This window comes from Coenobita brevimanus, chromosome 25, assembly GCF_032717465.1.
Source record: "Coenobita brevimanus isolate Jiangsu-jjx chromosome 25, ASM3271746v2, whole genome shotgun sequence".
Taxonomy (NCBI): Eukaryota; Metazoa; Arthropoda; class Malacostraca; order Decapoda; family Coenobitidae; genus Coenobita; species Coenobita brevimanus.
In genome coordinates, this window is record NC_136978.1 from 13,505,299 (window position 1) to 13,528,086 (window position 22,788).

Sequence of the window (22,788 nt, forward strand, 5' to 3'; positions counted from 1 at the left end):
AAAGAACAAGAAATGAATACACAAGAATACGTAGAGAAAAAGAAAGGAATTTTGAAAAAGGTATAATAGACAAATGCAAGGATGAACCAAAACTGTTTTATAGATTTGTTAATGGCAAACTGAAACAAAAGGAAGGAATCACCAAACTGAAAGTAAAAGGTGAGGTCTTTAAGGATGCGGCAATGCAAGCAGAAATAATGAACAAACGTTTCCAGTCAGTTTTCACTAAAGAAAAGGAGCTTGTGGAAGGAGAGGGAGTGATTAGAAATGTTCCGGTGATGAAAGATATAAAAGTGGAGGTACAGGAAGTGTATAAATTACTTGAAACTCAAGATGTAAGGAAAGCCCCAGGACCTGATGGAATTTCTAATTGGGTACTGAAGGAATGCAGAGAACAACTGGCGGATAAAATTCACAGCTAAATTGTATGCTCACTGGAAGAGGGGAAAGTGCCAAAAGAATGGAAGAGGGCAAACGTGGTACCAATTTACAAGGGAGGAAACAGGGAAGAACCCCTGAATTATAGACCAGTGTCTCTAACCAGCATGGTTGCAAAATTGTGTGAGAGAATCCTGACAGATGGATAAAATATCTGGAAGAGATTTAATATTTTGGCTGAATGTCAGTTTGGATTCAGAAGTGGAAGGTCATGTGTTTCTAACTTGTTGAGCTTTTACTCAAGAGCGATTGATGTGGTACAGGAGAGAGATGGTTGGGTGGATTGTGTGTACTTAGACTTAGAGAAGGCCTTTGACAAGGTACCTCATAAGAGACTAATGTGGAAACTAGAATATATAGGAGGACTAAAGGGGAAACTTCTGGAATGGATGAGAGACTTTTTGAGAGAGACAAATGAGGACAGTAATAAAGGATAAGATGTCTGGATGGAGGGAAGTAACAAGTGGAGTCCCTCAAGGCTCAGTGTTGGCACCAGTAATGTTCCTGATTTACGTAAATGATATGGTAGATAGAGTGAACAGTTATGCAAGTCTGTTTGCTGATGATGTAAAGATCTTGAGGAAGATAGAGGTTGAGGAGGATTGTAAAATACTGCAGGAGGATTTGGATAGGATACACAATTGGAGCCGGACTTGGGAAATGAAATTTAATGTAAAGAAATGTAAAATATTGGAAATGGGTAAAAGTACCAGGAGACCATCACTGAATTATTTTTTGGGTAATGAATTAATCACAAAAAGGAGAGAAGAGAAAGATTTGGGAGTGCTGGTCCGAGATAGTTTGTCACCAGAAAAGCACATTAACAAGATAGTTGGAGAGACTCATAAACTCTTGACTAACATAAAAGTAGCATTTCATTATATGGATGAGGAAATGATGAAAAAATTGATAGAGGCCATGATCCGCCCCAGGTTAGAATATGCAGCGGTAGTGTGGTCCCCACACAAAAAGAAAGATATAAACAAGATTGAGAGAATACAAAGAACAGCAACCAAGATAGTCCCCAGCCTGACAGACCTGTCATACAGAGAGAGGCTGGAAAAACTGGATTTGCCTTCGTTAGAGGAAAGGAGAAAGAGGGGAGACATGATTGCGGTGTTCAGGACCATGGTGGGAGTAGATAAAATTGACAAAGAAGATCTGTTTGTATGGGATAAGAGAGCAACAAGAGGACACGGAATGAAATTGAAAAAGTCAAGCTGCTTGAAGGATATCAAGAAATATAGCTTTCCTTACAGAAGTATAGACTTATGGAATAGCCTGGACAAAGAGCTCGTCCAGTCTAAAAACTTAAACAAGTTTAAAGCTAAATTCGACTTACTGAGAAACAGAGACGGAAACCCACGAGCATAGTACATTCCGTGTATATCACAATTAGGTATATTAGGTAAATACTTAAATATTTGGAACGACTTAGACAAAGAGGTGGTGCATGAGAAAAGCATTCATGTGTGTAAAGGCAGACTTGATAAATGTGGATATGGAGACAGGACAACACGAGCATTGCTCAATTCCTGTATACTACAAATAGGTAAATACAAATAGGTAAATACACACACACAACACACTCCCTACTTTTACTCAAGCACTGATACGGAACTGCTCAAGAGCCACCTACTTTTTCACAGGCTTCCCTACCATCATATGAACTTTACAGCATTCCACAGCTTTCCATCGACACCACACATACTGAAAACCTTCCATAATTCTATCTACTCATCCTGTCATACACTTTTCTTCCCTAGATTCATAAATGCCATAAATACCTGACTGTTTGACTCACATGGTTCCACCAAATATACATACATGATTTCTTCCCAAGTTTTTTTATTTATAACCAGGAAGGGTTGAAAGAGGGTGCATCTCCTTTTATGTCAAAAGTCTCTTACAAGCTATGGGATGTTCTGTGGGGACACATAGGGTCATCTCTTTTGAAAGATAAAAATTAACAGGATATCCATCTAATATGTATTTTCAAGCTCTGTGGTGAACCCTATCCTTCTTTGTGTTCTTTTTATACTCAGCTTTAGAAGCAGTTATACACTGAGTGTTCAAATGTTTTTGATATTACGGTGCTTCTTTTTTAATGGAACATTTTCAGCCAACTCCTCCTTTTTTCCTCCCCACTAACTCATAACATACTGGCTTGTCCATCCTAGGAATGTTGAAATTTTTACTTTTTTATATGATTATATAATAACATAATGAACTAACACTGACCAAAGGAGACAAACAGCACTCCTATGAAGAAAAGTCTGAAATGGGCTTATGTGGATCTCTGTTGGGTGTTTCCATCACTCCATGCCGTAGCCCATTAGCACTGAGACAGGTAAGATATTATTGCTGCTATGGAAAAGAGTGGTACATCTACTGTATGTTACTAGCAGTAGCAGTAGTAATGTAACCCCAGTCTGTCTGACCTAAAGTACTAAGATGTGGGTTACGATCTGCTTCTATCACTTTTAAAAAATGCATCTCCTTGGGTTTGGGGATTGAAGGGTAGGCAAAAAGAGATGCATCCCCTCCCCTCCTAATCAAAAAGATTGGCATTAGATGAGCAATAAACCCCAACCAACCCATTAGGGTTGCATCTTCTTGAAGTGCTTTAACCTGCTTGACCAGCAGGCAACCAGTGGTTAGTAATGTGGCTATCACCCAATGAAGCAAATCATCTACACAATGTTTCCAAAGACATGTCGGATTACGATGGACTCAGTGACCTGCAAACTCGACTTGGTGACATGCCAGGGAGGGATGCAAGGCCAGGGAGCACCTGTAGAAGACAGGGCAATGCCACAGGACAACCATCAACTTTCTCCTCATCCAGAGAACAAGACAGCATAATATGACATTCAAAGAAGTAGAAAAAGAACAATATACTCAAGCAATATGGTTGACAAAAAAAAAAAAAGAAGAAAACCTTGAGACACTCCAAACACTGCCTGTAATGGAGGAACAAGCAAAGGCATGAACATGACCAGACCATGCAAGAAAATTGAAGAAACAATTTTCTAACTGGCAGAAAGGGCTTAAAATGAAACAGTATATCATACCACACCACCAAAACTGTACAACCAAAGAAGGAGGGAAATAAACAAAGGAAGAATGAATAAAAGAGTGGGAAGGAAGGATAATCACACACCTCATTCCAATTGCATTCCAGCTGCCAAAAAGCACCCAAAAGTAGTAACAAATGAAGAGTGATCATAAGAAAAAGTGGGTAACAAACACAGAACAGGCACAAGCAGACTCCATATGTGCGGCATTCAACAAGGATGAAAAACAGCACACACACCTTGCATACTGAGCTTATTGGTAAGATTCAAGGGCTCACAGGAATTAGTGGAGGGTCAGGTCGTGGGGTTTCCAAGAACTTAGCCATTTTTTTTTTTTTTTTCCAAAGAGCAATCAAAACACAGGGGTGCCTGATCTGGGTTCAGGAGAGACAAAAACCTGAGGATGCCTGTAAAGTGCAATGCAGATACAGTACTGTTTTATTTTTCTAACCTGGCACTATGCATTGTGATGTTCCGTTGCTGCAGAAGGATTCTGATCCACTGGCCTGTTGTATTTTCAATCCCAGTCTCTACCAGTGCCACACTGTGTTGAATGTTTAGTTCCGGAGCATTCAGCATCACTTGTATTGAAAATTCCGATATGCTTGGAAATCTGACCTCATCATGGTAGGTGAAAAGCCTTTCATCCCACCTAAGGTCAACATCAGTCTCCCAGTAGTTCAAGTCCACCTTGGTACGTGTCATCCGCAGCTATCCCAAAGAAAAATAAGTATTAGAGCACTTCATACTCATTACACATGCAAAATAAAGCTCATTATAAGGACACTGAGTGGATTTAGTTGTACAAAAACTGTAGTAAGATTCTCATAACAATCATCCATCCAAATAGGCAAAAATACAATACTAAGATATACAACACAGAACTTAAAGGAAGGCTGAAAGGTTAGTGGGAATAAGTGTAAAGGCATAAAAAAAAGATAAAAAATCCTCAGAAGAAGACTTGGTACTCACTGTGAGAAGCCTGTCCATGAGTGGGTTAAGGGTAAAGATGGAGGAGGTCTGACTTGGAGAGATGGCAAGCTGGTGGGTCATCTTTGTACTGTGACCATGATACAGTAGTTCCCCCTCAGTGTTTAATGAGTAATTTGTCCCTCCACCCTGCAGACAAACATAGAGATATTGGGAATGAATGATAATCATCATCCTTTTCCTATTTCCTAGGATATGGGATGGGTACAATTCATAAACTCCAAAATAAACAGTAAATTCAAGAAGATAAAAATAGTATCCAGTGATATATGGCACCAATCCATCCATCCACCTATCTACCCACCCATCATCCATCTATCCATCCAGACACCAATGGCACCTTTGAAATTATCTGTAGACTCTTGACATTCACGGGTATGTCTGTATCACATCTTCTGTGGATGTGGTAGGCCAACTGTATACAAATATGGATGATGTCTCTATCCATTTAGTAAAAATGGAATTTTACTGTACTTCACTGTGGTAGGTTTCAATCAGGTGTTCCAATGCAAAAAGGTTAATGCAGCAGGACTTATGTAAGGAGTATCTGACAAATATTTAATCCATCCCATCTAGGTATCATGTTTACATGTTCTCCCGGGGCCATCCGGGTGACACGTATACATAATCTAGTGTTTCACGACATTGTCTGAATATTCCGCGGGGTTATTTACACCACAAGCAGCCACAGGCAACTCTCCTGCATGCATCCGAGTCATGCTCCAGTCACGTGCTTACCTCCATAATGGACAGACCTATGCAAAAAGTTTTCCCTGTGTCCGGATCCTTGGCTGAGCGCCCGCAGCCACCAACTTCAACACCAATGAAGTCCAAAGGCCACAAAAGAAAAGGCTTTAGTGATAGTGTGATAGGGATAGAACTCGAGGTGACATTATTGCCAACTGTATGTGGAGAAAGTGACTCTTCCTCTCAGGAGAGCGACTGCCATACTGAATGTCGATATTTAAGCGTCGTGTGAGGAAGGTGGAGGACGTGACTCTACTGTGGCCTATCAATTCCCCTTGTACATTCATCTGCTATTTCCAAAGACGGGAATGGTTCAGAGGGTACTGACAATCCTGGAGAGGGGGATGTTGGCAAGGATAAGGAGATGGAAGAGGAGGCAGGGAGTGGAGAAAGGGAGGAGGTGGAGGAGGGAGAGAGAGGGGGGGGGAGGAAACGAGGTGTGTCGAGCCTCGCACCACCCCACTCTACTTACGTAAATAATGGAAGCAGAAAGTTTGTTTCATGATGAAATCAGTGCCTTACTTTTTATTGCAAGTTTCCATATGTGTATGTTTGTTATGATGAAAAATACAAATCCCAGGAAAAAAAAAAATTTATAGTGGAAAATATAGTGAGTGGAGAAAGGGAGGGAGGGAGGAAGGAGGAAACGTAATGCCTCGCGCCACCGCTCTGTCTGAAGTGTCTGAGGTGTCTGAGAAGTATGTGCGGAGTGACGTGTATGGATCGGGTGCGAAATGATGAAGTGCGAAGGAGAACTGGAGTTGTTCGGGAGATGGCTGGTAGAGTTGAGCAGAGGGTGTTGCGATGGTTTGGGCATATGGAGAGAATGGATAATAAGCGATTGGTGAAAAAGATAACTAGTTCTGATGTGAGAGGTGTAAGGCTGAGAGGAAGACCACGAATAGGATGGATGGACAGTGTGAAGAGAGCACTGGATGCGAGAGGGATGTCTGTTGAGCAAGGAAGAGTGGCTGTGCGTGACAGAAATAAATGGAGAGAAATTGTGAATGAATAAGTGATAACGCAGCCCTGAGGGGATATTCTCCTGCATTTGGTCTGATCAGCTAGTCAGGTCAGGTGCGGGTAAGGGGATGGGTCTGTTATGATGTGGCAGGGGTAAACCAGTTCTGCTGTCGGGCCCTGCTGCGGATGTCACTGATTGCATTGCGCAGTTGACCCTTGTGCGGTGTGGAGCGGTGAGGATCTGTCCGTTCTCCCCTTTGGGGCTAAGATGCGAATGAATGTGTTTGAATGGATGAGTAAATGGGGAGTGTGTTGTCCTGTCTCGGCTACCTCCCTTTCCTTGGGGGAAGCAGCCTAGGTATATAGATAGATAGATAGACTCTTTTTAGAAAATTTTCTATATATCTATCTACTACCTGATGCCTTAATCCCATACAAGGTGGCCAAAAAAAAAAAACCTCCACGTCGCCCTGTTCCCCACCATTTCACTTCCCTGCTCCCAATTCACACACCCCTCTCTCATATACCCAGAAAAACCTCCCACATTTCAAAGGTAAATGAAAAAAAACATGGTTAAAGATAATCAAAATATTATTTCCACACATGAAACTTCATTCAATACAGTTTTTATTCATCATGTTTTAAAGATGACATCCTCCAAATGGTGGCCGTCATTGTCTATACACGCTTGGAGGCGATTTCTGAAGGCTGCCATGGCTCGATGGGTCATGTTGGGTGGAGCAGTGGCTATCTCCTGCTGAATAGCAACCTTATGGGCTTGAAGAGTTTCGGGTAGATGAGTATACACTCGTGATTAAACCCCTTAAACATGGGGCGCCACTTTCGTGACGCTTGGGAGCAAGGGATCATACCGTGGGGCGTCACTTTTGTGATTCTGTGTTATTTTGAATTCACCTGGGCTTTCAAGTGGTGGCTTGTATCATCTATCAGTACTGCCTATGTCCAACACTAGTCAGCACTCCTAATCTCATCTGTACTCCCATCCATTGTTGACAATTTAGCCATTTCTCCCCATTCTTGACTCCCCTCCCTACCTCCCCTCCATTACCCTATCCTCTCGCCGGCACGGCCGTGCTACGCTAAGTAATTCTTCCCTGGAATTTTTCATTGATTTCATCCATTGAAATAAGCCCTATGCCCTATTCTTATACCAAATAATATATACAAGAAAGAAATAAGGTAAGTGAGAGTGCCATACACCTAGAATTGGCTAATTATCACCTGACAACACCTCACGTGCACTCGTTCGCAAATTTTTGCTGTTTATTTCCCCTTGAAATATGCTGCATAATGTATTTTTGTAATAAAAATATATATAAGAAAGGAAGGGAGAAGCCTAAGTGATATTTACATTCACCTGGAACTACCTAATTATTGCAGGCCACCACACTGTATTCTACGCTAAGTAAATCTTCCCTGGAATTTTCCACTGATTTCATCCATTGAAATAAGCCCTATGCCCTATTCTTATACCAAATATTATATACAAAAAAGAAATAAAGTAAGTGATAGTGCCATACACCTGGAATTGGATAATTATCACCTGACAACACCTCACGTGCACTCGTTCGCTAATTTTCGCTGTTTATTTCCCCTTGAAATATGCCGTATAATCTATTTTCGTAATAAATATACATATAAGGAGGGAAGGGAGAAGCCTAAGTGATATTTACATTCACCTGGAACTACCTAATTTATTATGTATTGTCTTGGTTTCCTGCCAATCATTTCATTGCTACATATTAGCAGGTCTCACAAGGCTAAAGATGGTAGTATTGCACTCACCCAAGCCAGGCAGCAGGAGGCCACCACTATCAGTTCACTGTCGTCTTTCAAAGTGAAGGTACGTTTGTTTGCTCCTGCTAACTACCGCCGTTTTTCAGCCCCATGCAAAGGGCCCTGTGACCTTTACCCCCTACTAAACCTCGTGTGGAAAGAGGTAAAGGGCTGACAATTGATAAAAGAGTGACTACGATCTCTCTATTGAGTAAAACAGTGCAAGTGGAATTGTAAATAATGTGTAAATAATGTGTAAACAGCAAGTGAAAGCAATGAATGTACATATACGTGAACAGTGGAAAATAGTTTTATAAGTTACTTCAAGTGACAGTGCATAACACAGTGTAAATAAAATAGAAATGTAAATAACGTAAATAAAATAGAGAACGTAAATAGAAATGTAAATAACGTAAATAAAATAGAGAACGTAAATAGAAATGTAAATGAGTAGTATTATAAGAATACGAGTATATACCCTAAGAGTAATGAAAGTGAAAGTTTCACTCTAGCATGTATGAATACTATGAGTTATGAGAGTGAAGGTGAAAGTGACATTCACTCTCAATGTTAGTATACAGGATGAGAAAGTGAATGCTACGTATTTTACTGAAAGAAATTGAATGCCTACAGTGACAACAAACTACTATCACTGAAGGAAACTTATGGATAAAGACTGTAGATATATATAAGTGTTATATAGTAATAGAAATATAAACTGTGAGTGTTTTTATGAATAATAAATGACAGAACACCAGAGGCGAACTTGCGCAAGTGGGAAGGTCACACGCCCTCGTAATTTTCATTGCTTACACAGTGTTTTTTTTTTGGAGTATGGATTCCAAACTATTTGAGAATCATAGAATAGTGTTTCTAGTGATAATATCAGACTGTGGTAATCATATTACGGGTTGTCGGGAAGTGTAAAGTGGAGACTTTGTTACCCAACTTCAGAGGTCTCCACAAGTCCTATGGTACTCGACGAAGGCTCAACAAACACCCCAGGAGAAAGCTGAAGGTATGTGCCATAAGCATATATGATTTTAATATTCTAGGACTAATAAGCAGGGGAGTGAAATGGCGGGGGACAGGGCGACTTGGAGGCGATTTGTTTGTGGCCACCCCAAATGGGATTGAGGTGTCTGGCAATAGATAGATAGATAGATAGACTAATAACTGATTTTTGGCAAATATTTTTAGAGAGTCTATCGAAGAGCGAATATGCCTGCGAGAGCCGCAAGAAAAAGCAAAACAAGCCCGCGGTGTAAGGGTTAAGGTAGCCCCACACAAAAAAATCACAAGGGGCGAGGTCAGGGGGACAGGCCGGCCACCCAATATCGCCACGCAAAAAGATCATCCAATCCGGAAACATCTCCCTCAGCACTTGCAATGATCTTCAAGCTGTGTGTGCCGTAGCTCCATCTTGCTGAAACCACACATCAAGTTCTTCAAGCTCAAGGTGTTCGAGTTGTGGCCTTATAAAGTTTTCGAGCATATCAATGTAACGGTCAGAAGTTACGGTAACAGTTATACCACCCTTTTCAAAGAAAATAAGGACCCACAATGCCAACATCGACAACAGCGCACCACACAGTCACTCAATCGGAGTGCAATGGTCTTTTGTGTAGCATGCGAGGGTTGTCTTCAGACCAATAGCAAAAATTCTGTTTGTTTACAGAGCCACTCAAGTGAAAATGAGCTTCGTCATTGCACAAGAGAACAGCATCTTCCCTAACACGTTGCATAAAGTTCTTGCATAACTCCCTGCGGCTTATCCAGTCTCTTGTATTGAGTTCTTGCACAACCATCATTTTGTATGGGTAGAAGTGAAGGTCTTTGTGTGAGATTCTCCTTGCAGTTTCCTGGGATATCCCTGCAGTTCAAGCATGCTTCAGTGCAGAAAGTCTCGGAGACTGCACAACTGATCGCCTCAATGCTTCAATATTCTCAGGCGTACAAGTGCTCCTAGGTCGACAAGGTGATTTTCTTTTTAAAGCTGAGCCTGTTGCCCTGAAATTCTCAACCCACTGCATGATGGTCTTCTGATCTGGAACGTTTTGGTTCCATGGAATACTGAAACGTCTTTGAAAGGCCATCTGCACGGCGATCACGGAACAGTTGTTTGTGAAGAACGCTTCGACAGTGTGCTCCCGACCATGCCATGTTGGCGACAGAGGACAGTTGGGGTTGGGCTACCAACAGACCCTAGCCTCACTACTGCCAGTGCTACAGCCTTTCGAAATGTGAGAGGTTTCTTGGGGTCACCCTGTACCTCTCCACTCCATCCCTCCATCTCGTCCTTGGCTTCCCCCTCCCTCTCTCCCCCTCCACCTCACTCACATACACTCTCCTTGTCAGTCTCTCATTCTCCATCCTCTCCACATGGCCAAACCACCTCAGTGTGTTTCTCCTAATGCTTCCTATCACATACACATCCACACCACAACACTCCTTCACATCCTCATTTGTCAGTCTGTCTCTCCATTGACTCCACAGACTCCTCTCAAATAACTCATTTCCACTGCTCTCACTCTTGACTTGTGTCCTTCCAACAACGTCCAAGCTTCACTTCCATACGTAAGAGTTGGTAACACAATACTGTCATGTAGTAACTTTTGCACTTCCATGCTCACTTGCCTGTTTCTTATCACTGCTTTCAAGGAACCAGCAACCTTTCTTCCTTGTTGTACCATTTCAAGCACTTCACCCTCCACACTTCCATCCTTACTCATCACGAAAATTTTCGTGTGTGTATATCTATTATGATGAAAATGTCCTGTACACCATGAAATTTACAAAGCTGGGTGGTAACCTTATAACCAACCAACACGTGTTCCCTATGTGACAAGTGGGTTGGCGGAGGGTTAGTACCCCTTCACGAAAAACAACTAAAAACATGAACAAGAAGCCTCGGACCAGAACTGACCAACAGGTGACGATTAAGGAGAACAAAGGACATGGTACAGATAGCTACATGGAATGTAAGGGGTACAAATGATGAGGTGAAAGAAAGAGAGATTGTCTAGGTGCCTGAGGGTGCAAAAGTGAATGTATGTGGATTAACTGAAACTAAATGGATGGGTGAGAGTGTGAGACAATGGGAGTATTGATGGGGTATATGTGCGGGAGTAGGTGAGAATGAGAGAGCAAAAGAAGGAGTGTGTATTGTTGTGAGTAACAGAAGGAAGGAGAATATAAAAGAGTATGGATCAGTTGGCTCAAGGATTGTGTGGGTAAGATTGAAAGTTGGACTACAAGTGTAAGTGACTGTGTGCGTGTATGCGCCAACGCAAGATCGTGCAAGCAGAGTGAGGGTAGAGTTCTGGACGAATGTTGAAGCGTGCATGGAAAGTTTGAAAGGAATGAGAGTGTGTTTTTGACTGGAGATATGAATAGAAAAGTAGGGAATGTGAAGGTGGAAGGAATAGTTGGTGAGAGGGGTGTGCCTGCAGAGATGGGTGAGAATGGCAGTGCTTTAGTGGACAAATGTGCCGGGAGGAGGTTGGTGACAGCAAATACCCTCTTAAGGCACAAAATGAGTGATGAGAAGGGTGGGTGGTGAACTGAATGAACGGAAGGCAATGATTGATTATGTATGTGTGTGGATGACAGGATGAGGTGTGTGATGGATGCAAGAGAATATGGAGGTTGGGGGAGTGGAATTTCTGACCACCACTTGGTGGTGGTCAGAATCAAGGTCCAACTGAAATGGAGAAATAGGAGAAGGGAAGAACAGGAGGAAGTAGTTCATACAAGGAGAAGGGAAAGGTTACAGGAAGATGGAAAAAAGGCAGAATATAAGAGGGAAGTGGAGGAGTGATTGGGTAAATATGGATTGGAGCAGATGGGGGACGTGGAAGGCGTGTGCAAGATATTCACAGAAGAAATCTCTGCAGCATGTGGAGTGGTATGTGGGGTGAAGAGAAGACAAAAGGGGGTGCAGGGAACAGCAAGGTGGAATGAAGAGGTGAGACAGGCTGTGGCACAAAAGAAAAAAGCATATAGTGAGAGGATGAGAAACAGGGGCGTGGAAGAAGCCAAGAGATGGAGGAGAGAGTTATATGTAGAGAGGAAGACAGAGGTGAAAAGATTAGTGAGAGAGAGTAAGAAGGGAGTGGATGAAGAATTAGGAAAGAATTTGAGTGTAACGTGGTGGGAATATAAGAAAAAGTTCTGGAAAGAGGTTAAGAGAGTTGGACATTGCCAAAGAAGTTAGCTGGGGTGTGAAAGATAAAAAGGGGAGAAAGTGTGAGCAAATGGAGAGAACATTTTAAGGAATTGCTGAACATAAAGAATGAAAGTAATGGAAGTGTAAGTGGCTGGGAAATGGTTGGGAGACGGAGGGATGTGAGAAAAGAGGAAGAAATCAGTAGGACGGAAGTTTTGGAAGTAATGAAGAAAGTTAAAACGGGGAAAGCCTCAGGAACTGATGGAGTGTGCCACGAAATGCTGAAGCATGGGGGAGAGATAGTAGTAGAATGAATGTGGAAAATGTGAAGACTGGCCTGACAGGATGCCAGTGTCCCGGAGACTGGAAGTCAGGTATAATTATTCCCCCATACAAAGGAAAAGGGGAAAGAGAAGTGTGTGGTAATCACAGGGGCATTTGTCTTCTTAGTGTAATAGGAAAAGTATATGGTAGGATACTTACTGACAGAGTTAGGGAAATAACAGAGGAATTAGTTAGAGAAGAACAGGGAGGTTTTAGGAATGGAAGAGGTTGTGTAGATCAGATATTCATTCTTAGATCTTTAGTGGAAAAGTTTCTAGAGAAGGGAAAGAAGTTGTATGCAGCCTTCATGAATTTGGAGAAAGCATATGACAGGGTGAATAGACAAGGATTGTGGAAAGAATTAAGAATATATGGAGTAGATGGGAAGTTGTTGAATGCCATGAAGAGTATGTATGAGGGTACTAAGGCTGCAGTGCATGTGGACAGTCAACTGAGTGAATTTTTCTATTTCAAGGTTGGACTGAAACAGGGATGTGTCATGTCTCCATGGTTGCTCAATCTGTATATGGATGGGGTTATAAAGGAAATACAAGGTAGGGCAGTGGATGCTGGAGCAGCCCTAGTGAGAAAGAGTAGTGTTTGGAAACCCCCTGTACTGCTGTTAACAAATGATACTGTGTTGTTAAGTGAAGAGGAAAAGGAGCTGCAAGGCCTGGTGGATGAGTTTGGGAGAGTGTGCAAGAAATGGAATCTAAAGGTGAATATAGGGAAGAGTAAAGTCATGGTCTTCGAGAGAAGTAAAGTCAGTGAATGTATAGTGAGGTTGGATAAGGAGGAAATGGAAAATGCGAGTGTGTTTACGTACTTGGGCAGTGTGATGAGTAAGGATGGAAGTTTAAAGGGTGAAGTGCTTGAAAGAGTACAACAAGGAAGAAAGGTTGCCGGTTCCTTGAAAGCAATGATAAGAAACTGAGAAGTGAGCATGGAAGTGAAAAAGTTACTGCAAGACAGTATTGTGATACCAACTTTAATGTATGGAAGTGAAGCTTGAACCTTGTTGGAGGGACAGAAGTCAAGAGTGACAGCAGTGGAAATGAGTTATTTGAGAGGAGAGACAGACTGACAACGGAAGTGAAGGAGCACTATGGTGTGCATGTGGATGTGATAGGAAGTATTATGAGAAACATGCTGAGGTGGTTTGGCCATGCAGAGAGGAGGGAGAGTGAGAGACTGATGAGGAGAGTGTATGTAAGTGAGTTGGAGGGGGGGAGAGGGAGGGGCAGGCCAAGGAGAGATGAAGGGATGGAGTGGAGAGGTATATGAGAGAGGGGAGGTGTGAGCTGGGAGCAGGGCAGTAGGATGGCAGGGGACAGGGTGACATGGAGGCGATTTGTTTGTGGCCACCCCTTACGGGATTAAGGTGTCTGGCAATAGGAAGACAGACAGAAAAAATGTAAATCACAGGAAAAACATTCTGTTATAGTGGAAAATACAGTATTTTCGATTATGGATTGTATGTGTATAACTATTTTGTTCACAATATTTTTTCTTTTAGGTTTTATGTAGTAGTAGTAGTTATAGTAGTAGTAATTGTTGCAGTAGTAGTGGCAGTGGTATTATTTGTAGCAGTAGTGGTAGTAGTAGTAATAATAGTATTATTCGTACTAGTTGTAATACCCAAACTTCTAGTTGCACAAGGGTGCCAGAACTGAGCAACAATGCTGGCCATACATCTCTGTGTGAATTTACCTAATTGTATTTACCTAATTGTGATATACAGAAAGTGAGCTAAGCTCATGGGGTTCTGTCTGTTTCTCAATAACTCAGATTTAGCTTCAAACTCATTTACGTTTTTAGACTGGAAGATCTCTTTGTCCAGGTTATTCCACAGGTCTATACATCTAAAAGCAAAACTATATTTCTTGATACCCTTCAAGCAGCTTGGCTTCTTCAATATCATTCTGTGTCCTCTTGTTACTCTCCTATCCCATACAGACAAATCTTCTCTGTCAATTTTATCTACTCCTATCACGATCACAAACACTGCAATCATGTCGCCCCTCTTTCTCCTTTCCTCTAAGGAAGGCAAATCCAGCTTTTCCAGCCTCTCTCTGTACGACATCTGCCAGACTGGGGACCATCTTGGTTGCTGTTCTTTGTATTCTCTCAATCTTTTTTATATCTTTCTTTTTGTGTGGGGACCACACTACTGCTGCATATTCTAACCTGGGGCAGATCATGGCCACTATCAAATTTTTCATCATCTCCTCATCCATATAATGAAATGCTACTCTTACGTTAGTCAAGAGTTTATACGTCTCTCTAACTGTCTTGTTAATATGTTTTTCAGGTGACAAACTATCCTGGACCAGCACTCCCATATCTTTCTCTTCTCTCACTCTTGTGATTGGTTCATTACCCATCAAATAATTCAGTGATGGCCTCTTGGTACTTTTACCCATTTCCAATATTTTACATTTCTTTGAGTTGAATATCATTTCCCACATCCGGCTCTAATCATGTATCTTATACAGATCCTCCTGCAGCATTTTACACTCCTCCTCAACCTCTACCTTCCTCAAGATCTTTGCATCATCAGCAAACAGACTTGCAAAACTGTTCACTCCATCTACCATATCATTTACACAAATCAGGAACATTACTGGCGCCAACACTGAGCCCTGTGGGACTTTGTTACTTCCCTCCATCCAGACATAATATCCGTTATTACTGTCCTCATTTGTCTGTCTCTCAAAGAGTCTCTCATCCATTCCAGAAGGTTCCCCTTCAGTCCTCCTATGTGCTCTAGTTTCCACGTCAGTCTCTTATGGGGTATCTTGTTGAAGGCCTTCTCTAAGTCTAAGTACACACAATCCACCCAACCGTCTCTCTCCTGTAGAATGTCAATCGCTCTTGAGTAAAAGCTCAACAAGTTAAAAACGCACAACCTTCCACTTCTGGATCCAAACTGACTTAACACCAAAATATTCATTTCTACCAGATATTTTATCCATCTATCTTTCAGGATTCTCTCGCACAATTTTGTGACCAAGCTGGTTAAGGACACTGGTCTATAATTCAGGGGTTCTTCACTGTTTCCTCCCTTATAAATTGGTACTACACTTGCCCTCTACCATTCTTGAGACACTTTCCCCTCTTCCAGAGAACACACAATTAAACTGTGAATCTTATCTGCCAGTTGTTCTCTGCATTCCTTCAGTACCCAACTGGAGATTCCATCTGGTCCTGGGGCTTTCCTTACATCTTGAATTTCCAGTAATTTATACACTTCCTTTACTTCCACGTTTATAACTTTTATCATTACATTTCTAGTCACTCTTTCCCCTTCCACAAACTCCTTTTCATTAGTGAAAACCAACTGGAAACATTTGTTCATTATTCTAGCTTGCATTGCCGCATCTTTATAGAACTCTCCTTCTACTTTCAGTTTGGTGAGTCCTTCCTTTTGTTTCAGTTTGCCACTGACAAATCTATAAAACAGTTTGAGTTCAACCTTACATTTGTCTATTATACCTTTTCCAAAATTCCTTTCTTCCTTGCTATGTATTCTTGTGTATTCATTTCTAGTTCTTTTATATTCTTCCTTTGTTCTGTTGTTACCTCTCTTTCTCCAGTTGTTCCATGTCGTGTCTGTCTCTTTTTTTGCTATCGTACGCCTTCTATTAAACCATTCCTTTTTCCCGTTTCTTTCCCCCTTACTCTTGGAACAAATTTTTCCACTCCCAAATTATAGAGGTCTAGGAAGATATCCCACTTCCTCTGTATCTCTCTTGTTTCTCTGAATTTTCTCCAATCTGCATTTTTGAAAAATTCTCTCAATCCTGTAAAATTTGCTTTCCCAAAGATGTATCTTCCCTGCCTATGAAGCTCGTCTCTTGGCCCCTCGTTCCCTGATCACTTTTTCCTATAGGACACAGATATTTCAACGATTCTATTATATCAGGTTCTTTGGTAAACATTAAGTCTAATCTTGCTGGTGTGTCCTCACCTTGGAACCGTGTCTCTTCTTTGACCCACTGCGTCATCACATTGTTCACTGTTATATTTAATAATATAGTGCCCCATGAATATTCACTACCTCCTGAGTCCCATTCCTCCCAGTTCACCTTTTCACAGTTAAAGTCACACATTTAAATTATACTGTTGCTTTTCTCAATCATTTTCTGAAAATAACTAGCCATGTCTGACAACATCTCCTGGCATCCATTATCATTCCATGCTCTTGTCTTAGGAGGAACATACACTACCGCAATATCTCTCTTGCTATTCTCTTCAGTTTCTAATTTCATATTTATCACTTCAGCCCTGCCTTCTCCCATTTCCACAGTACTGTATCTACATTTATGTTGTTCTTCACTGCTATCATCACTCCTCCCATTTTTTCTTTTCTGTCTCTTCTCCACAGTTTGTATTTACCATCTCCTATAGGAACATCAGTATCTTCTCTTAATTTGGTCTCTACAAAGCACATAACATCAGGTTCATGTACCCTCAAGAAATCGTTGATTTCTAGCCTTGCTGATATTAAACCATCAACATTAGTAATGCCACCTTCAAATTATTTTTGATGTGTTTTATACCCTCTTCTCTCCTTCTCTCCAGCAGTACCACCTCCTCAATTACTGATCCATAACTCTCCAATAAAACACTGTCTTCTCTTCCTCCATTCTCGGTACATTTTTTGCTTTTGCTTCCTTTACTAACTCCTTTATTTCAGCTCTTTCTTCCTCATTTGCATCTCTCCTTATCCAAACATTTTTGAACCCTATTTTGTCTGATAATTACCATGGTCTACTGATGATTTCATTTACTGTTGCCTGAGACTTAAGCTTTACTTTCAATGGCCTCGACCCTCCTTCCTCGTACAGTACTTTCCGAACCTAAACACTTCTTCAATCTCTTCTTGAGCTTCAGTGTTTCCCTCCATAACTACTTATATGATTTCTTTAACCTTACTCAGTTCTTCTCTTTCCCTTTCTGATCTTACTGTCATACGTTTTTCTTTTACTCTTGAAATTATTACAATTTTTTTCTTATCTGCTACATCCCTGACTAAATATTCTCTACTTCTCAGTACCCTAAGCATTTCCTTTTCCACCTTTTCCTTGCTTTGTTGTTCTATAATCTCTTTCAAATTTATATTTCCTTCTTCCTGAATTTTCTTTCTCCCCTTATGTTGCTCCTTGATTTCTTTAACGTCCGCATCTTGCATCCTTGATTTGGATTCATACTCATCTAGTTTGCTTTTCATCCTGTCCCTTTCTTCTTCCAGCCTCTTATTCTCCCTCTTAAGCTGTTTTATTTCATTAGAAGCAAATTCATTACTCACTTTTAATTCTGTGACTTCTTTTTCTTGTTCATCACTGAGTGTACAAACTTTTTCCAGTTTATTCCATAGACTTTTGATCTCGTTTTCCTGCTCTATGGTCCGTTCCTGTAACTCTCTAATTACTGCCCATACCTTTTTTATCTCCTGGACATTCCTCTCCGCTGTTTTCTCTATTCCTGCTACTCTTGTTTGGTTCAGCTTAGTACTTCCATTTCCCACATCATCTTTGGAGAAGCCCATGAAATCCCTCTCGCCAGTTGTAAACAAAGCACCGTCCCTTTCCACCATGATGCAACCATATGGAGACTTTATTTCCACTATATCTTGTACTTTTTATGACCGAAGCCGCGGTTCTTTTTAACTTCTGGCCTATGGGACCACCACTCACACACTCATTAACATAATCACAAATAGGCTGGTCCCCTTTTCGTCGCAATTCAGCAATGTGTGTGTGTGTGTGTGTGTGTGTGTGTGTGTGTGTGTGTGTGTGTGTGTGTGTGTGTGTGTGTGAGAGAGAGAGAGAGAGAGAGAGAGAGAGAGAGAGAGAGAGAGAGAGAGAGAGAGAGAGAGCACGAGTGTGTGTGTGTCTGTCTGTAAGGCAGGGTGGTGGTGAGGCAAGCAGGCAGCCTGCCTGAAGGTCGTTGCTATGGTTACTAGCCTCCCAGCACCAAGGCAACCGATTATGGAAAATTTTTCACGTAAATAGTGTTTGTGGTGGATTTTGGTCTTGTGGAAGTGTTATCAAAGTGTTATTATTGTGGAGGGCTAGTCTACGCCTTAGCTGTGTCACCAAACCTCTGAGATGCATACGGACACCGGAAAAAAAAAAAAAAAAAAAAATTAACCCATTCCCCACTCACTCACTCTCCCCACATGCACTTCATGGACCATCTGATGCAATCAACTTTAAGTCAAAGGATTGGTAAGTATTATGGTACCTGGGTTTTTATATCTGGTTAAGTATTAACTGAGATATGAAGGTTTAAAAATTGACAATTTCTCTCTGGAATGCCCGGCTATGGGAATGGTTCGCAGGAACATCTGCTGGATGGGATGGGTTAATACAAAATCTCTCTTGAAAACTTCCACTTCCTTCAACGTGAGTCATTACTGACACCGATGGCATTGCTATTGTGATCAAGTCTATTTTCAAATTAGGTGAAAGAGAGAGAGATTGTCCAGGTGCCTGAGGTTGCTTTCGAAAGCTGATGTATGCGGAATAACTGGAACGAAATGGGTAGGTGAGAGTGTGAGAGAATGGGAGTATGGATGGGGTATATGTGCAGGAGTAGGTGTGAATGAGTGGCCAAAGGAAGGAGTAGGTGAAGTTGTGAGTAAAAGATGGACAAAGAGCATAAGAGAGTGTGGATCAGTTGGGTCAAGGATTGTGTGGGTGAGACTGAAAGTTGGAATACAAATGTGGGTGATTGTGTGTGTGTATGCGCCAATGCAAGATCGTGCAAGCAGAGTAAGAGAAGAGTTCAGGACAAATGTGGAAGTGTGCATGGAAAAGTTTGGAAGGAATGAGAGTCTGTTTTTGATCGGTGATAAGAATGGTAAAGTAGGGAATGTGAAGGTGGATGGAATAGTTGGTGAGTGGGGTGTGGCCGCTAAGATAGATGAGAATGGCAGTGCGTTAGTGGACATTTGTGCTGGGAGGGGGTTGGTGATAGCCAATACCCTCTTCAGGCACAAAATGATCCACAGGTATACATGGCGAGTGATCAGAAGGGTGGGTGGTGAACTGAATGAAAGGAAGACAATGATTGATTATGTGTGTGTGGATGAAAGGATGCGAAAATGTGTAATGGATGCAAGAGCTTATATAGGTTGAGGGAGTGGACTTTCTGACCACTACTTGGTGGTGGCCAGAATCAAGATCCAATTAGGATGGAGAAATACAAGAAGGGAAGGACGGGAAGAAGGAGTATTTGTAAGGAGAGTGGAAAGATTACAAGAGGATGAGAAAAAGGCAGAATGTAAGAGAGAAGTGGAGGAACAATTGGGCAAATATGAATTGGGGCAGATGGGGGACGTGGAAGGTGTGTGCAGGATATTTACAGAAGAAATATGTGCAGCATGTAATGTGGTGTGTGGGATGAAGAGAAGACGGAGGGGGATGCAAGGAACAGCGTGGTGGAATGAAGAGGTGATACAGGCTGTGGCACAAAAGAAGAAAGCATACAATGAATGGATGAGAGATAGGGGCGTGGAAGAAGTTGAGAGGCGGAAGAGAGAGTTATACGTAAAATGTGAGAGGTGAAAAGATTAGTAAGAGAGAGTAAGAAGAGAGCGGATGAGGAATTTGGAAGGAACTTGAGTGTAAAGCGGAGGGACTGTATGAAAATGTTCTGGAAAGAGGTGAAAAGAGTAAGATAAGGTGGAAGTGAAATTAGCAGGGGAGTGAAAGATAAAAATGGTAGATTACTAGTGGAGAGGGGAGAAAAAGTGAGCAGATGGAGAGAACACTTTAAGGAATTGTTGAACATAGAGGATGGAAGTAATGCAAGTATAAGTGGCTGGGGAATGGCTGGGAGAAGGAGGGAGGTGAGAAGACATGAAGAAATCAGTAGGAGAGAAGTTGTGGAAGCAATGAAGAAAGTTAAATTGGGGAAGGCCCCAGGAAATGATGGAGTGTGTGGTGAAATGCTGAAGTATGGGGGAAAGACAGTAATAGAATGGATGTGGAAAATGTGCAGATTGGCCTGGGAGGAAGGTAGAGTCCTGGAGGATTGGAAGTCAGGTATAATTATTCCCTTGTACAAAGGAAAAGGGGAAAAAGAAGTGTGTGGTAATCATAGGGGCATCTGTCTTCTTAGTATAATAGGAACAGTGTATGGCAGGATACTTATTGACAAAGTTAGAGAAAGAACAGAGGAATTAGTTGGAGAAGAACAGGGAGGCTTTAGGAAGGGAAGAAGTTGTGTAGATCAGATATTCATTCTTAGATCTTTAGTGGAAAAGTCTCTAGAGAAGGGAAGAAGTTGTATGCAGTTTTCATGGATTTGGAGAAAGCATATGACAGGGTGGATAGACAAGGATTGTGGAAAGTATTAAGAATATATGGAGTAGATGGGACGTTGATGAATGCTGTGAAGAGTAGTATGATGGTGCTGAGGCTGCACTGCGTGTGGATGGTGAACTGAGTGAATTTTTCTCTTTAAAGGTTGGGTTGAAACAGGGATGTATCATGTCTCCATGGTTGTTCAATCTGTACATGGATGGGGTAATAAAAGAGGTACAAGGTAGGGCAGCGGATGTTGGAGTGGCCCTGGTGAGAGAGGATAGTGTTTGGAAACTCCCTGTACTGTTGTTTGCAGATGATACTGTGTTGTTGAATGAAGACGAAGGAGAGCTGCAAGGCTTGGTGGATGAGTTTGGGAGTGTGTGTTAGAAATGGAATCTAAAGGTGAATGTAGGGAAGAGTAAAGTGATGGTCTTTGAGAGGGGTGAAGTCTGTGAATACAGCGAGGTTGGATGGTGAGGAATTGGAAAATGTGAGTACGTTTAAGTACTTGGGTAGTGTGATGAGTAGGCTAAGGATGGAGGTTTGGAGGGTGAAGTGCTTGAAAGGGTACAGCAGGGAAGAAAGGTTGCTGGTTCCCTGAAAGCAGTGATAAGAAGTAAGGACGTGAGCATGGAAGTGAAAAAGTTACTACATGACAGTATTGTGATACCAACTCTAACGTATGGAGGTGAAGCTTGGACGTTGCTGGAAGGACACAAGTCAAGAGTGAGAGCAGTGGAAATGAGTTATTTAAGAGGAGCCTGTGGAGTCACATGGAGAGACTAGCTGACAAATGAGGATATAAAGGAACGTTGTGGTGTGGATGTGGATGTGACAGGAAGCGTTAGGAGGAATACACAGAGGTGGTTTGGCCATGTGGAGAGGATGGAGAGTGAAAGACTGACGAAGAGAGTGTATGTGAGTGAGGTGGAGGGGGGAAGAGGGAGCGGGAGGCCAAGGATGAGATGGAGGGATGGGGTGGAGAGGTATATGAGAAAGGGGGGTGTGAGTTGGGAGCAGGGCAGTGAAATGGCAGGGGACAGGGCGACGTGGGGGCGATTTGTTTGTGGCCACCCGAATGGGATTGAGGCATCTGGCAATAGATAGATAGATCTATGTATGCATGCTAACACAATATCTCATGAATGTCTGATTCAGTGTGGATCAAAACCTTTTCATGCATTGTGTATGGGTCTGGGAACAAGTGATTCAATTTGCCACAGATCAATCAAAGGTCAAAGCCATATGGCAAAGTCAAACTTCAGGGTGTGGACAATACATCAAGAATGCCTGACCTGCACTGGATCAAAGCTGACACATACTGTATGCTGTGTGGGGGAATGGGAAGAAACAATTTATATTTGGTGAAGTTGGAGCACTCACCATCCACTCACTCGATGTAGTGCTGCTCTTGGGTGTCTGCCCTTTCCTCTCCTCCATCCTTCTTTCGTTCCATCCTCTTCTGTCTTTCTTTCCTTCATTCTTTCCTCATCCTTCTGCCTACAGGTGACTTTACACTTCCTCTTCTGTCTTTCCTTCATTCTTTCCTCTTCCTTATGCCTGTGAGTGACTCTACACTGAGTGATAAGCCAAATGGTTTCCCGTACATCAGGACCATTTACTACGCTGGGTGGTAACCACATAACCAAAGTTTGGCGCTGCTGGTTTAGTGAGTAATTAAAGCACTCCAATCAGACTGAGCCAGTGAAAGTTTATATCCAAGGAGTGGTTGGGGTTTATTGCTCATGTAATGCCACTCGGGGATGAGTGAGGCTGGTCTCTCTCATCTTAAATGTCAGGACCAACTTGCCTAGTCCTGACTCCTACGCGCCTCATGGGGCAATGTAGGATTGGATGATGAATGAATGAGTGAAAAAATGAAGATCAATTTTAAATCAAGGTAACATGCCATTGTTTAAGTTGGATATGGCAAACTTTGCTCTCTGAGCACCCTCTCTAATGATTA

The 22,788-nt window shown here is 41.9% G+C and overlaps 1 protein-coding gene across 1 annotated transcript in view; it reads right to left on the reverse strand.

The window, feature by feature from the left end:
- LOC145393722 (uncharacterized) overlaps nt 1-22,788 on the reverse strand; it is an 848,279-nt gene that overhangs the window by 352,349 nt on the left and 473,142 nt on the right. The window contains exons 49-50 of the mRNA XM_080267765.1: nt 4,488-4,634; nt 3,967-4,226 (exon numbers count right to left, since the gene is read on the reverse strand). Of these exons, the coding sequence (XP_080123891.1) occupies nt 3,967-4,226; nt 4,488-4,634 (407 nt within the window). The remainder of the gene's footprint in view (nt 1-3,966; nt 4,227-4,487; nt 4,635-22,788) is intronic.